General features: G+C 64.3%; 1 protein-coding gene across 1 annotated transcript in view; it reads left to right on the top strand.

Moving 5' to 3' along the window:
• Positions 1-5,804, top strand: part of LOC148145185 (uncharacterized) — a 92,722-nt gene extending 86,918 nt beyond the window's left edge. The window contains exon 5 of the mRNA XM_087973793.1: positions 5,690-5,804. Within this exon, the coding sequence (XP_087829919.1) occupies positions 5,690-5,804 (115 nt within the window). The remainder of the gene's footprint in view (positions 1-5,689) is intronic.
• The last annotated feature ends 9,222 nt before the right edge of the window (positions 5,805-15,026 follow it).

Genomic DNA, 15,026 nt, shown 5'->3' with positions numbered 1-15,026 from the left:
ATTCGGTGAGCACTGGGGATTCGGTGAGCACTGGGGGATTCGGTGAGCACTGGGGGATTCAGTGAGAACAGGGGGATTCGGTGAGCACAGGGGGATTTGGTGAGCACAGGGGGATTCGGTGAGCACTGGGGGATTCGGTGAGCGCAGGGGGATTCGGTGAGCACAGGGGAATCTGGTTAGCATGGGGGGATTCGGTGAGCACAGGGGGATTCGGTGAGCACTGGGGAATTTGTTGAGAACTGGGGTATTCGGTGGGAACTGAGGGATTCGCTGAGAACAGGGGGATTCGGTGAGCCCAGGGGATTTCGATGAGCACAAGGAGTTTCAGCGAGCACTGGGGGATTTGGTGAACATTAGGGGATTCGGTGGGAACAGGGGGATTTGGTGACCACAGGGGGATTCGGTGAGCACTGGGGGATTCGGTGAGGACTGGGGTATTTGGTGAGCACTGAGGGCTTTGGTAAGCACTGGGGGATACAGTGAGAACAGGGGGATTCAGTGAGCACAGGGGGATTCAGTGAGCTTTGGGCGATTCAGTGTCCACTGGGGGATTTGGAGAGCACAGGGTTATTCGGTGAGCACAGGGGAATTCGGTGACCACTGGGGGATTCGGAGAGCACAGGGGGATTCGGTGAGCACGGGGGGACTCGGTGAGCACTGGGAGATTCGGTGAGCACAGGGGGATTCGGTGAGAACAGGGGATTCGGTGAGAACAGGGGGATTCGGTGAGAACAGGGGGATTCAGTGAGCACACCGGGAGATGGTGAGCACAGGGGCATTCGATGAGTACTGGGGGATTCGGTGAGCACGGTGGGATTTGGTGAGAACTGGGGGATTTGGTGAGCACTGGGAAATTTGGTGAGCACAGGGGGATTCGGTGTAAACAAGGGGTTTCGATGAGCACTGGCGGATTTGGTGAGCATTGGGGGATTCGGTGAGCACTGGGGGATTCGATGAGTACTAGGGGATTCGGTGAGCAGAGGGGGATACAGTGAGCAGAGGGGGATACAGTAAGCAGAGGGGGATTTGGTGAGCACGGGGGGATTCGGTGAGAGCAGGGAGATTTAACGAGCATTGGGGGATTCGGTGAGCACTGGGGGATTCGGTGAGCACTGGGGGATTCGGTGAGCACAGGGGGATTCGGTGAGCACTGGGGGATGCGGTGAGTGCTGGGAGATTCGGTGAGCACAGGGGGATTCGGTGAGCACAGGGGAATTTGGTTAGCATGGGGGATTCGGTGAGAACAGGGAGATTTAACAAGAATAGGGGATTCGGTGAGCACTGGGGGATTCGGTGAGCACTGGGGGATTTGGTGAGTGCTGGGGGATTCGGTGAGCACAGGGGGATTCGGTGAGCACTGGGGGATTCGGTGAGCAGAGAAGGATTCGGTGAGCACAGGGGGGATTCGGTGAGCACTGGGGGATTCGGTGTGCACTGGCTGATTCGGTGAGCACAGGGGAATTTGGTGATCACAGGGGGATTCGGTGAGCACAGGGGGGTTCGGTGAGCACAGGGGGATTCGGTGAGCACTGCGGGATTCAGTGAGCACAGGGGGATTCGGTGAGCACCAGGGGATTCGGTGAGTGCAGGGGGATTCGGTGAGCACAGGGGGATTCGATGAGCGCTGGGGGATTCGGTGAGCACAGGGGGATTCGGTGAGCACTGCGGGATTCAGTGAGCACAGGGGGATTCGGTGAGCACAGGGGGATTCGGTGAGTGCTGGGGGATTCGGTGAGCACTGGGGAATTTGGTGAGAACTGGGGTATTCGGTGGGAACTGAGGGATTCGCTGAGAACGGGGGGATTCGGTGAGCACAAGGGGATTCGGTGACACCAGGGGATTCGGTGTGCTCAGGGGGATTCGGTGAGCACAAGGATTTTCGGCGAGCACTGGGGGATTTGGTGAACATTAGGGGATTCGGTGCAAACAGGGGGATTTGGTGACCACAGGGGGATTCAATGAGCACTGGGGGATTCAGTGAGGACTGGGATATTTGGTGAGCACTGAGGGCTTTGGTAAGCACTGGGGGATTCAGTGAGAACAGGGGGATTCGGTGAGCACAGGGGGATTCGGTGAGCACAGGGGGATTTGGTGACCACAGGGTGATTTGGTGACCACAGGGTGATTCGGTGAGCACAGGGGGATTCAGTGAGCACAGGGGGATTCGGTGAGCACAGGGCGATTCGGTGAGCACAGGGGGATTCGGTGAGCACTGGGGGATTCGGTGAGCACAGGAGAATTCGGTGAGCACTGGGGGATTCGGTGAGCACAGGGGAATTCGGTGAGCACAGGGGAATTCGGTGAGCACGGGGGGACTCGGTGAGCACTGGGAGATTCGGTGATCACCGGGGGATTCAGTGAGCACTGGGGAATTTGGTGAGCACTGGGTGATTCGGTGAGCACAGGGGGATTCAGTGAGCGCTGGGGGAATTCGGTGAGCACTGGGGGATTCGGTGAGTGCTGCGGGATTCGGTGAGCACAAGGGGATTCGGTGAGAACAGGGGGAATCGGTGAGCACTGGGGGATTCGGTGAGCACTGGGGAATTCGGTGAACACAGAGGGATTCGGTGAGGACTGAAGGATTTGGTGAGCGCTGGGGGATTCGGTGAGCACTGGGGGATTCGGTGAGTACTGGGGGATTCGGTGAGAACAGGGGGATTCGGTGAGCACAGATGGATTCGGTGAGCAAGGGGGATTCGGTGAGCACTGGGGGATTTGGTGAGAACAGAGGGATTTAATGAGCACATGGGGGTTCGGTGAGCACACGGGGATTCGGTGAGAACAGGTGGATTCGGTGAGCACTGGGGGATTCGGTGAGCACTGGGGAATTCGGTGAACACAGAGGGATTCGGTGAGGACTGAAGGATTTGGTGAGCGCTGGGGGATTCGGTGAGCACTGGGGGATTCGGTGAGTACTGGGGGATTCGGTGAGCACTGGGGAATTTGGTGAGAACTGGGGTATTCGGTGGGAACTGAGGGATTCGCTGAGAACGGGGGGATTCGGTGAGCACAAGGGGATTCGGTGACACCAGGGGATTCGGTGTGCTCAGGGGGATTCGGTGAGCACAAGGATTTTCGGCGAGCACTGGGGGATTTGGTGAACATTAGGGGATTCGGTGCAAACAGGGGGATTTGGTGACCACAGGGGGATTCAATGAGCACTGGGGGATTCAGTGAGGACTGGGATATTTGGTGAGCACTGAGGGCTTTGGTAAGCACTGGGGGATTCAGTGAGAACAGGGGGATTCGGTGAGCACAGGGGGATTCGGTGAGCACAGGGGGATTTGGTGACCACAGGGTGATTCGGTGAGCACAGGGGGATTCAGTGAGCACAGGGGGATTCGGTGAGCACAGGGCGATTCGGTGAGCACAGGGGGATTCGGTGAGCACAGGGGGATTCGGTGAGCACAGGAGAATTCGGTGAGCACTGGGGGATTCGGTGAGCACAGGGGAATTCGGTGAGCACAGGGGAATTCGGTGAGCACGGGGGGACTCGGTGAGCACTGGGAGATTCGGTGATCACCGGGGGATTCAGTGAGCACTGGGGAATTTGGTGAGCACTGGGTGATTCGGTGAGCACAGGGGGATTCAGTGAGCGCTGGGGGAATTCGGAGAGCACTGGGGGATTTGGTGAGAACAGGGGGATTCGGTGAGCACAGGGCGATTCGGTGAGCACAGGGGGATTCGGTGAGCACAGGGGGATTCGGTGAGCACTGGGGGATTCGGTGAGCATTGGGGGATTTGGTGAGAACAGGGGGATTCGGTGAGCACTGGGGGATTCGGTGAACACGGAGGGATTCGGTGAGGACTGAAGGATTTGGTGAGCGCTGGGGGATTCGGTGAGTACTGGGGGATTCGGTGAGAACAGGGGGATTCGGTGAGCACAGATGGATTCGGTGAGCAAGGGGGATTCGGTGAGAACAGAGGGATTTAATGAGCACATGGGGGTTCGGTGAGCACACCGGGATTCGGTGAGAACAGGGGGATTCGGTGAGCACAGGTGGATTCGGTGAGCACAGGGGGATTTGGTGAGAACAGAGGGATTTAATGAGCACATGGGGGTTCGGTGAGCACACGGGGATTCGGTGAGAACAGGTGGATTCGGTGAGCACTGGGGGATTTGGTGAGCACAGGGGGATTCGGTGAGCATTGGGTAATTCAGTGAGCACAGGGGGATTCGGTGAGCTCTAGGAGATTCGGTTAGCACAGTGGATTCGGTGATAACAAGGTGATTCAGTGAGTACATGGGAATTCAGTGAGCGCTGGGGGATTCAGTGAGCACTGGGGAATTTGGTGAGCACTGGGTGATTCGGTGAGCACAGGGGGATTCAGTGAGCGCTGGGGGAATTCGGTGAGCACTGGGGGATTCGGTGAGTGCTGCGGGATTCGGTGAGCACAAGGGGATTCGGTGAGAACAGGGGGAATCGGTGAGCACTGGGGGATTCGGTGAGCACTGGGGAATTCGGTGAACACAGAGGGATTCGGTGAGGACTGAAGGATTTGGTGAGCGCTGGGGGATTCGGTGAGTACTGGGGGATTCGGTGAGTACTGGGGGATTCGGTGAGAACAGGGGGATTCGGTGAGCACAGATGGATTCGGTGAGCAAGGGGGATTCGGTGAGCACTGGGGGATTTGGTGAGAACAGAGGGATTTAATGAGCACATGGGGGTTCGGTGAGCACACGGGGATTCGGTGAGAACAGGTGGATTCGGTGAGCACAGGGGGATTCGGTGAGCACAGGTGGATTCGGTGAGCACTGCGTGATTTGGTGAGCACAGGGGGATTCGGTGAGCTCTAGGAGATTCGGTTAGCACAGTGGATTCGGTGATAACAAGGTGATTCAGTGAGTACATGGGAATTCAGTGAGCGCTGGGGGATTCAGTGAGCAATGGGTGATTCGGTGAGTACAGGGGTTTCAGTGAGCGCTGGGGGAATTCGGTGAGCACTGGGGGATTCAGTGAGCACAGGGGGTTTCGGTGAGCACAGGGGGATTCAGTGAGCACAGGGGGATTCGGTGTGTACTAGGGGATTCGGTGAGTACTGGGGGTTTCGGTGAGTACTGGGGTATTCGGTGAGTACTGGGGGATTCGGTGAGCACAGGGGTATTCGGTGAGTAATGGGGTATTTGGTGAGTACTGGGAGATTCAGTGAGTACTGGGGGATTTGGAGAGCACAGGGGAATTCGGTGAGTACTGGGGGATTCGGTGAGCACACCGAATTGAGGGGTGATAGGTATAGGACAGATGTCAGAGGTAGTTTCTTTACTCAGAGCGTAATAGGGGCGTGGAATGGCCTGCCTGCACCAGGAGTAGACCCACCAACTTTAAGGGCATTTAAATGGTCATTAGATAAACATATGGATGAAAATGGAATACCGTAGGTCAGATGGGCTTCACAGGTCAGCACAACATCGAGGGCCGAAGGGCCTGTACTGCGCTGTTATGTTCTATGTCCTATAAATACCAATTCAAGGCATTTTCACTGCATCAGACAAGGTAGCCAATTGGTTGATGAGTGACCTCTGATTGGTCGAGGTGTTGCCATGGAAGATGCACCAATTAATGATGCTTGACAGTTAACTGCCTAGCTTTGTTTAAATACAATAGATTCCCTACAGTGTGGAAGCAGGCCCTTCGGCCCAACTAGTCCATACTACCAGAATAACTGGGCCCTTGTTTGTTACTCCCAGGGGACGTTATGTGCTCAGGAATGAAAGGACCCCCATCCTGGTCAGCCAGTGGTCAGAGCCATTCACCACCACAGCAGGTAAGTTACTGCCAAATTCCAACTCCTACCTCAGGTAGATGGGACTGTTTCAGCCCTTCCCCGGGATCTATTCATTACCCAACCCGGCTGTGTGGAACATTCTAGAAGGTGATTAACAGCAAGGTGTAAGGGTTATTCTCTCTGCCATTCGTTGGGTGATTTTCCTGAGGTTAAAGGGTGAAGGGGGATGTAGCAGAGGCCACAACCTGGCCTAACAAACAAGTCAGTATGTGAGCGTCCACAGGGAACCCAGAATCAGGACTGGCAAGGCCCTCAGCTTGGGAACATCCAGTGTCTATCCAGACCCCTTCCGGGGCCCTCATAGACCCCCAACCCCACACTCTCCCACTTTCATACTAACCCCTTCCTCACTCACCCACCTCAGCACACACTGCCTCCCACATTCCCTTCTCTTCTACACATGCCCTCTCCACACTCCTCCCCTCGACTCCCCTCCGGCACATCCCATCGTCCCCAGCCTCTCTCCACAATCACCCCCCATATCACTCCCTTCATTTCCCTCACATACAGCCCCCCTCCTCCCACACACCCCATTCCCACTCCCTATATCCACGTACCACCCTTCACCCCTACCCCAGGGGCCTGACAGAAGCATATCCGCTCCCTACAATAGCCAGTGTGTATAGGCACTGGGGTTCAGATTAGTGTTAACGGTCGTGTCATTGGAGGGGGGGGGGAGTTGGAGGGTGGAGAGGAATGTTGTGGGGAGTGTGGAGGGGGGTGTTGTGGGAGGGTGTAGGGGTGGGGAGGGTGTAGGGGCGGGGAGTGTGTTGGAGCGGGGAGTGTGTTGGAGCGGGGAGTGTGTCGGGGCGGGGAGTGTGTCGGGGCGGGGAGTGTGTTGGGGCGGGGAGTGTGTCGCGGGGGGGAGTGTGTCGCGGGGGGGAGTGTGTCGGGGCGGGGAGTGTGTCGGGGCGGGGAGTGTGTCGGGGCGGGGAGTGTGTCGGGGCGGGGAGTGTGTCGGGGCGGGGAGTGTGTTGCGGGGGGGAGTGTGTCGGGGCGGGGAGTGTGTCGGGGCGGGGAGTGTGTTGGGGCGGGGAGTGTGTCGCGGGGGGGAGTGTGTCGCGGGGGGGAGTGTGTCGGGGCGGGGAGTGTGTCGGGGCGGGGAGTGTGTCGGGGCGGGGAGTGTGTCGGGGCGGGGAGTGTGTCGGGGCGGGGAGTGTGTCGGGGCGGGGAGTGTGTCGGGGCGGGGAGTGTGTCGCGGGGGGGAGTGTGTCGGGGCGGGGAGTGTGTCGGGGCGGGGAGTGTGTTGGGGCGGGGAGTGTGTTGCGGGGGGGAGTGTGTCGGGGCGGGGAGTGTGTCGGGGCGGGGAGTGTGTCGGGGCGGGGAGTGTGTCGGGGCGGGGAGTGTGTTGGGGCGGGGAGTGTGTTGGGGCGGGGAGTGTGTTGCGGGGGGGAGTGTGTCGGGGCGGGGAGTGTGTTGCGGGGGGGAGTGTGTCGGGGCGGGGAGTGTGTCGGGGCGGGGAGTGTGTTGCGGGGGGGAGTGTGTCGGGGCGGGGAGTGTGTCGGGGCGGGGAGTGTGTCGGGGCGGGGAGTGTGTCGGGGCGGGGAGTGTGTCGGGGCGGGGAGTGTGTTGCGGGGGGGAGTGTGTCGGGGCGGGGAGTGTGTTGCGGGGGGGAGTGTGTCGGGGCGGGGAGTGTGTCGGGGCGGGGAGTGTGTCGGGGCGGGGAGTGTGTCGGGGGGGGGAGTGTGTCGGGGCGGGGAGTGTGTTGCGGGGGGGAGTGTGTTGCGGGGGGGAGTGTGTTGGGGCGGGGAGTGTGTTGGGGGGGGAGTGTGTTGGGGCGGGGAGTGTGTTGCGGGGGGGAGTGTGTTGGGGCGGGGAGTGTGTTGCGGGGGGGAGTGTGTTGCGGGGGGGAGTGTGTTGGGGCGGGGAGTGTGTTGGGGCGGGGAGTGTGTCGGGGCGGGGAGTGTGTTGCGGGGGGGAGTGTGTTGCGGGGGGGAGTGTGTTGCGGGGGGGAGTGTGTTGGGGCGGGGAGTGTGTTGGGGCGGGGAGTGTGTCGGGGCGGGGAGTGTGTTGCGGGGGGGAGTGTGTTGCGGGGGGGAGTGTGTTGCGGGGGGGAGTGTGTTGGGGCGGGGAGTGTGTTGGGGCGGGGAGTGTGTCGGGGCGGGGAGTGTGTTGCGGGGGGGAGTGTGTTGCGGGGGGGAGTGTGTTGGGGCGGGGAGTGTGTTGGGGCGGGGAGTGTGTTGCGGGGGGGAGTGTGTTGCGGGGGGGAGTGTGTTGCGGGGGGGAGTGTGTTGCGGGGGGGAGTGTGTTGCGGGGGGGAGTGTGTTGGGGCGGGGGAGTATGTTGGGGCGGGGAGTGTGTTGGGGCGGGGAGTGTGTTGCGGGGGGGAGTGTGTTGGGGCGGGGAGTGTGTTGGGGCGGGGAGTGTGTTGCGGGGGGGAGTGTGTTGCGGGGGGGAGTGTGTTGCGGGGGGGAGTGTGTCGGGGCGGGGAGTGTGTCGGGGCGGGGAGTGTGTTGCGGGGGGGAGTGTGTTGGGGCGGGGAGTGTGTTGCGGGAGGGAGTGTGTTGGGGCGGGGAGTGTGTTGGGGCGGGGAGTGTGTTGCGGGGGGGAGTGTGTTGGGGCGGGGAGTGTGTTGGGGCGGGGAGTGTGTTGGGGCGGGGAGTGTGTTGCGGGGGGGAGTGTGTTGGGGCGGGGAGTGTGTTGGGGCGGGGAGTGTGTTGCGGGGGGGACTGTGTTGCGGGGGGGAGTGTGTCGGGGCGGGGAGTGTGTTGCGGGGGGGAGTGTGTTGCAGCGGGGAGTGTGTTGCAGCGAGGAGTGTGTTGGGGCGGGGAGTGTGTTGGGGCGGGGAGTGTGTTGGGGCGGGGAGTGTGTTGGGGCGGGGAGTGTGTTGTCGTGGGGAGTGTGTTGCGGGGGGGAGTGTGTTGTCGTGGGGAGTGTGTTGTCGTGGGGAGTGTGTTGTCGTGGGGAGTGTGTTGCGGGGGGGAGTGTGTTGCGGGGGGGGAGTGTGTTGTCGTGGGGAGTGTGTTGTCGTGGGGAGTGTGTCGGGGCGGGGAGTGTGTCGGGGCGGGGAGTGTGTCGGGGCGGGGAGTGTGTCGCGGGGGGGAGTGTGTTGGGGCGGGGAGTGTGTTGGGGCGGGGAGTGTGTTGTCGTGGGGAGTGTGTTGGGGCGGGGAGTGTGTCGGGGCGGGGAGTGTGTCGGGGCGGGGAGTGTGTCGGGGCGGGGAGTGTGTCGGGGCGGGGAGTGTGTCGGGGCGGGGAGTGTGTCGCGGGGGGGAGTGTGTCGGGGCGGGGAGTGTGTCGGGGCGGGGAGTGTGTCGGGGCGGGGAGTGTGTTGCGGGGGGGAGTGTGTTGCGGGGGGGAGTGTGTCGGGGCGGGGAGTGTGTCGGGGCGGGGAGTGTGTCGGGGCGGGGAGTGTGTCGGGGCGGGGAGTGTGTTGCGGGGGGGAGTGTGTCGGGGCGGGGAGTGTGTTGCGGGGGGGAGTGTGTCGGGGCGGGGAGTGTGTCGGGGCGGGGAGTGTGTCGGGGCGGGGAGTGTGTTGGGGCGGGGAGTGTGTTGGGGCGGGGAGTGTGTTGCGGGGGGGAGTGTGTCGGGGCGGGGAGTGTGTTGCGGGGGGGAGTGTGTCGGGGCGGGGAGTGTGTCGGGGCGGGGAGTGTGTTGCGGGGGGGAGTGTGTTGCGGGGGGGAGTGTGTCGGGGCGGGGAGTGTGTCGGGGCGGGGAGTGTGTCGGGGCGGGGAGTGTGTCGGGGCGGGGAGTGTGTTGGGGCGGGGAGTGTGTTGCGGGGGGGAGTGTGTCGGGGCGGGGAGTGTGTTGCGGGGGGGAGTGTGTCGGGGCGGGGAGTGTGTTGCGGGGGGGAGTGTGTCGGGGCGGGGAGTGTGTCGGGGCGGGGAGTGTGTCGGGGCGGGGAGTGTGTCGGGGCGGGGAGTGTGTCGGGGCGGGGAGTGTGTCGGGGCGGGGAGTGTGTCGCGGGGGGGAGTGTGTCGGGGCGGGGAGTGTGTCGGGGCGGGGAGTGTGTCGGGGCGGGGAGTGTGTCGCGGGGGGGAGTGTGTCGGGGCGGGGAGTGTGTCGCGGGGGGGAGTGTGTCGCGGGGGGGAGTGTGTCGCGGGGGGGAGTGTGTCGCGGCGGGGAGTGTGTCGCGGGGGGGAGTGTGTCGCGGCGGGGAGTGTGTCGCGGGGGGGAGTGTGTCGCGGGGGGGAGTGTGTCGCGGGGGGGAGTGTGTCGCGGGGGGGAGTGTGTCGGGGCGGGGAGTGTGTCGCGGGGGGGAGTGTGTCGGGGCGGGGAGTGTGTCGGGGCGGGGAGTGTGTTGCGGGGGGGAGTGTGTCGCGGGGGGGAGTGTGTCGGGGCGGGGAGTGTGTCGGGGCGGGGAGTGTGTCGGGGCGGGGAGTGTGTCGGGGCGGGGAGTGTGTCGGGGCGGGGAGTGTGTCGCGGGGGGGAGTGTGTCGCGGGGGGGAGTGTGTCGCGGGGGGGAGTGTGTCGGGGCGGGGAGTGTGTCGCGGGGGGGAGTGTGTCGGGGCGGGGAGTGTGTCGCGGGGGGGAGTGTGTCGGGGCGGGGAGTGTGTCGGGGCGGGGAGTGTGTCGGGGCGGGGAGTGTGTTGCGGGGGGGAGTGTGTTGCGGGGGGGAGTGTGTTGCGGGGGGGAGTGTGTTGCGGGGGGGAGTGTGTTGCGGGGGGGAGTGTGTTGCGGGGGGGAGTGTGTTGGGGCGGGGAGTGTGTTGGGGCGGGGAGTGTGTTGGGGCGGGGAGTGTGTTGGGGCGGGGAGTGTGTTGCGGGGGGGAGTGTGTTGGGGCGGGGAGTGTGTTGGGGCGGGGAGTGTGTTGCGGGGGGGAGTGTGTTGCGGGGGGGAGTGTGTTGCGGGGGGGAGTGTGTCGGGGCGGGGAGTGTGTCGGGGCGGGGAGTGTGTTGCGGGGGGGAGTGTGTCGGGGCGGGGAGTGTGTTGCGGGAGGGAGTGTGTCGGGGCGGGGAGTGTGTCGGGGCGGGGAGTGTGTCGGGGCGGGGAGTGTGTCGGGGCGGGGAGTGTGTCGGGGCGGGGAGTGTGTCGGGGCGGGGAGTGTGTTGCGGGGGGGAGTGTGTTGCGGGGGGGAGTGTGTTGGGGCGGGGAGTGTGTCGGGGCGGGGAGTGTGTTGCGGGGGGGAGTGTGTTGCGGGGGGGAGTGTGTTGGGGCGGGGAGTGTGTTGGGGGGGGGAGTGTGTTGGGGCGGGGAGTGTGTTGCGGGGGGGAGTGTGTTGGGGCGGGGAGTGTGTTGCGGGGGGGAGTGTGTTGCGGGGGGGAGTGTGTTGCGGGGGGGAGTGTGTTGCGGGGGGGAGTGTGTTGCGGGGGGGAGTGTGTCGGGGCGGGGAGTGTGTTGGGGCGGGGAGTGTGTTGCGGGGGGGAGTGTGTCGGGGCGGGGAGTGTGTCGCGGGGGGGAGTGTGTTGCAGCGGGGAGTGTGTTGCAGCGGGGAGTGTGTTGCAGCGGGGAGTGTGTTGCAGCGAGGAGTGTGTTGGGGCGGGGAGTGTGTTGGGGCGAGGAGTGTGTTGGGGCGGGGAGTGTGTTGTCGTGGGGAGTGTGTTGGGGCGGGGAGTGTGTTGTCGTGGGGAGTGTGTTGCGGGGGGGAGTGTGTTGTCGTGGGGAGTGTGTTGTCGTGGGGAGTGTGTTGTCGTGGGGAGTGTGTTGCGGGGGGGAGTGTGTTGCGGGGGGGAGTGTGTTGTCGTGGGGAGTGTGTTGTCGTGGGGAGTGTGTCGGGGCGGGGAGTGTGTCGGGGCGGGGAGTGTGTCGGGGCGGGGAGTGTGTCGCGGGGGGGAGTGTGTTGGGGCGGGGAGTGTGTTGGGGCGGGGAGTGTGTTGTCGTGGGGAGTGTGTTGGGGCGGGGAGTGTGTTGGGGCGGGGAGTGTGTTGGGGCGGGGAGTGTGTTGGGGCGGGGAGTGTGTTGCGGGGGGGAGTGTGTTGGGGCGGGGAGTGTGTTGCGAGGGGGAGTGTGTTGCGAGGGGGAGTGTGTTGCGAGGGGGAGTGTGTTGGGGCGGGGAGTGTGTTGGGGCGGGGAGTGTGTTGGGGCGGGGAGTGTGTTGTCGTGGGGAGTGTGTCGGGGCGGGGAGTGTGTCGGGGCGGGGAGTGTGTTAGGGGTGGAGGTGTTGTGGGGAGTGTGTTGCGGTGGGGGGTGGGGGTGTTGTGGGGAGTGTGTTGCGGTGGGGGGTGTGTTGGGTGGGGGGGGTGTTGTGGGGAGTGTGTTTGCGGTGGGGGGTCTTTTGGGGGGTGGGGGTGTTTTGGGGAGTGTGTTGCGGTGGGGAGTGTGTTGGGGGGTGGGTGTGTTGTGGGGAGTGTGTTGCGGTGGGGGGTGTGTTGCAGTGGGGGGTGTGTTGGGGGGTGGGTGTGTTGTGGGGAGTGTGTTGCGGTGGGGGGTGTGTTGGGGGGTGGGGGTGTTGTGGGGAGTGTGTCGCGGTGGGGGGTGTGTTGGGGGGTGGGGGTGTTGTGGGGAGTGTGTCGCGGTGGGGGGTGTGTTGGGGGGTGGGGGTATTGTGGGTGGGGGTGTTGCGGTGGGGGGTGTGTTGGGGGTGTGGGGGTGTTGTGGGGAGTGTGTTGCGGTGGGGGGTGTGTTGGGGGTGGGGGTGTTGTGGGGAGTGGGTTGCGGTGGGGAGTGTGTTGCGGTGGGGGGTGTGTTGGGGGGTGGGGGTGTTGTGGGGAGTGTGTTGCGGTGGGGGGTGTGTTGGGGGGTGGGGGTGTTGTGGGGAGTGTGTTGCGGTGGGGGGTGTGTTGGGGAGTGGGTTGGGGGTGTGGGGGTGTGTTGTGGGGTGGGGGTGCGGTGGGGAGTGTGTTGCGGTGGGGAGTGTGATGTGGGGGTGGGGGTGTTGTGGGGGGGGGTGTTGCGGTGGGGGGTGGGGGTGTTGTGGGGAGTGTGTTGCGGTGGGGGGTGGGGGTGTTGTGGGGAGTGTGTTGCGGTGGGGGGTGTGTTGTGGGGTGGGGGTGTTGTGGGGGGGGTGTGTTGCGGTGGGGGGGGTGTTGTGGGGAGTGTGTTGCGGTGGGGGGTGTGTTAGGGGGTGGGGGTGTTGTGGGGGGGTGTGTTGCGGTGGGGGGGGTGTTGTGGGGTGTGTGTTGGGGGTGTGGGGGTGTGTTGTGGGGTGGGGGTGTTGCGGTGGGGAGTGTGTTGCGGTGGGGAGTGTGTTGGGGGGTGGGGGTGTTGTGGGGGGGTGTGTTGCGGTGGGGAGTGTGTTGCGGTGGGGGGGGTGTTGCGGTGGGGGGTGTGTTGCGGTGGGGGGTGTTTTAGGGGGTGGGGGTGTTGTGGGGAGTGTGTTTTGGTGGGGAGTGTGTTGTGGTGGGGGGTGTGTTGGGGGGTGGGGGTGTTGTAGGGAGTGTGTTGCGGTGGGGGGTGTGTTGGGGGGTGGGGGTGTTGTGGGGAGTGTGTTGCGGTGGGGAGTGTGTTGGGGGGTGGGGGTGTTGTGGGGAGTGTGTTGCGGTGGGGGGTGTGTTGGGGGGTGGGGGTGTTGTGGGGAGTGTGTTGTGGTGGGGGGTGTGTTGCGGTGGGGGGTGTGTTGGGGGGTGGGGGTGTTGTAGGGAGTGTGTTGCGGTGGGGGGTGTGTTGGGGGGTGGGGGTGTTGTAGGGAGTGTGTTGCGGTGGGGAGTGTGTTGGGGGTTGGGGGTGTTGTGGGGAGTGTGTTGCGGTGGGGAGTGTGTTGGGGGTGGGGGTGTTGTGGGGAGTGTGTTGCGGTGGGGGGTGTTGGGGGGTGGGGGTGTTGTGGGGAGTGTGTTGCGGTGGGGAGTGTGTTGGGGGGTGGGGGTGTTGTGGGGAGTGTGTTGCGGTGGGGGGTGTGTTGGGGGGTGGGGGTGTTGTGGGGAGTGTGTTGTGGTGGGGGGTGTTGGGGGGGTGGGGGTGTTGTGGGGAGTGTGTTGTGGTGGGAGGGTGTTGGGGGGTGGGGGTGTTGTGGGGAGTGTGTTGCGGTGGGGAGTGTGCTGGGGGGTGTGGGTGTTGTGGGGAGTGTGTTGCGGTGGGGGGTGTGTTGGGGGGTGGGGGTGTTGTGGGGAGTGTTGCGGTGGGGTGTGTTGGGGGGTGGGGGTGTTGTGGGGAGTGTTGCGGTGGGGGGTGTTGGGGGGTGGGGGTGTTGTGGGGAGTGTGTTGCGGTGGGGGGTGTTGGGGGGGTGGGGGTGTTGTGGGGAGTGTGTTGTGGTGGGAGGGTGTTGGGGGGGTGGGGGTGTTGTGGGGAGTGTGTTGCGGTGTGGGGTGTGTTGCGGTGGGGGGTGTGTTGGGGGGTGGGGGTGTTGTGGGGAGTGTGTTGCGGTGGGGGGTGTGTTGGGGGGTGGGGGTGTTGTGGGGAGTGTGTTGTGGTGGGGGGTGTGTTGCGGTGGGGGGTGTGTTGGGGGGTGGGGGTGTTGTAGGGAGTGTGTTGCGGTGGGGGGTGTGTTGGGGGGTGGGGGTGTTGTGGGGAGTGTGTTGTGGTGGGGGGTGTGTTGCGGTGGGGGGTGTGTTGGGGGGTGGGGGTGTTGTAGGGAGTGTGTTGCGGTGGGGGGTGCGTTGGGGGGTGGGGGTGTTGTGGGGAGTGTGTTGTGGTGGGGGGTGTGTTGCGGTGGGGAGTGTGTTGGGGGTTGGGGGTGTTGTGGGGAGTGTGTTGCGGTGGGGAGTGTGTTGGGGGTTGGGGGTGTTGTGGGGAGTGTGTTGCGGTGGGGGGTGTTGGGGGTGGGGGTGTTGTGGGGAGTGTGTTGCGGTGGGGGGTGTTGGGGGGTGGGGGTGTTGTGGGGAGTGTGTTGCGGTGGGGTGTGTGTTGGGGGTTGGGGGTGTTGTGGGGAGTGTGTTGCGGTGGGGAGTGTGTTGGGGGTGGGGGTGTTGTGGGGAGTGTGTTGCGGTGGGGGGTGTTGGGGGTGGGGGTGTTGTGGGGAGTGTGTTGCGGTGGGGGGTGTTGGGGGGTGGGGGTGTTGTGGGGAGTGTGTTGCGGTGGGGGGTGTTGGGGGGTGGGGGTGTTGTGGGGAGTGTGTTGCGGTGGGGGGTGTTGGGGGGTGGGGGTGTTGTGGGGAGTGTGTTGCGGTGGGGAGTGTGTTGGGGGTGGGGGTGTTGTGGGGAGTGTGTTGCGGTGTGGGGTGTGTTGGGGGTGTGGGTGTGTTGTGGGGAGTGTGTTGCGGTGGGGGGTGTGTTGCGGTGGGGGGTGTGTTGGGGGGTGGGGGTGTTGTGGGGTGTGTGTTGCGGTGGGGGGTGTGTTGGGGGTTGGGTGTGTTGTGGGGAGTGTGTTGCGGTGGGGGGTGTGTTGCAGTGGGGGGTGTGTTGGGGGTGTGGGGGTGTTGTGGGGAGTGTGTTGCGGTGTGGGGTGTGTTGCAGTGGGGGGTGTGTTGGGGGGTGGGGGTGTTGTGG

Source organism: Chiloscyllium plagiosum, unplaced genomic scaffold (genome assembly GCF_037043375.1).
Source record: "Chiloscyllium plagiosum isolate Xiang-an unplaced genomic scaffold, Cpla_swu_hap1 HiC_scaffold_26, whole genome shotgun sequence".
Lineage (NCBI taxonomy): Eukaryota > Metazoa > Chordata > Chondrichthyes > Orectolobiformes > Hemiscylliidae > Chiloscyllium > Chiloscyllium plagiosum.
Note: the sequence above shows the minus strand (reverse complement) of the source record. Positions and strands in the feature narration are given on the sequence as shown.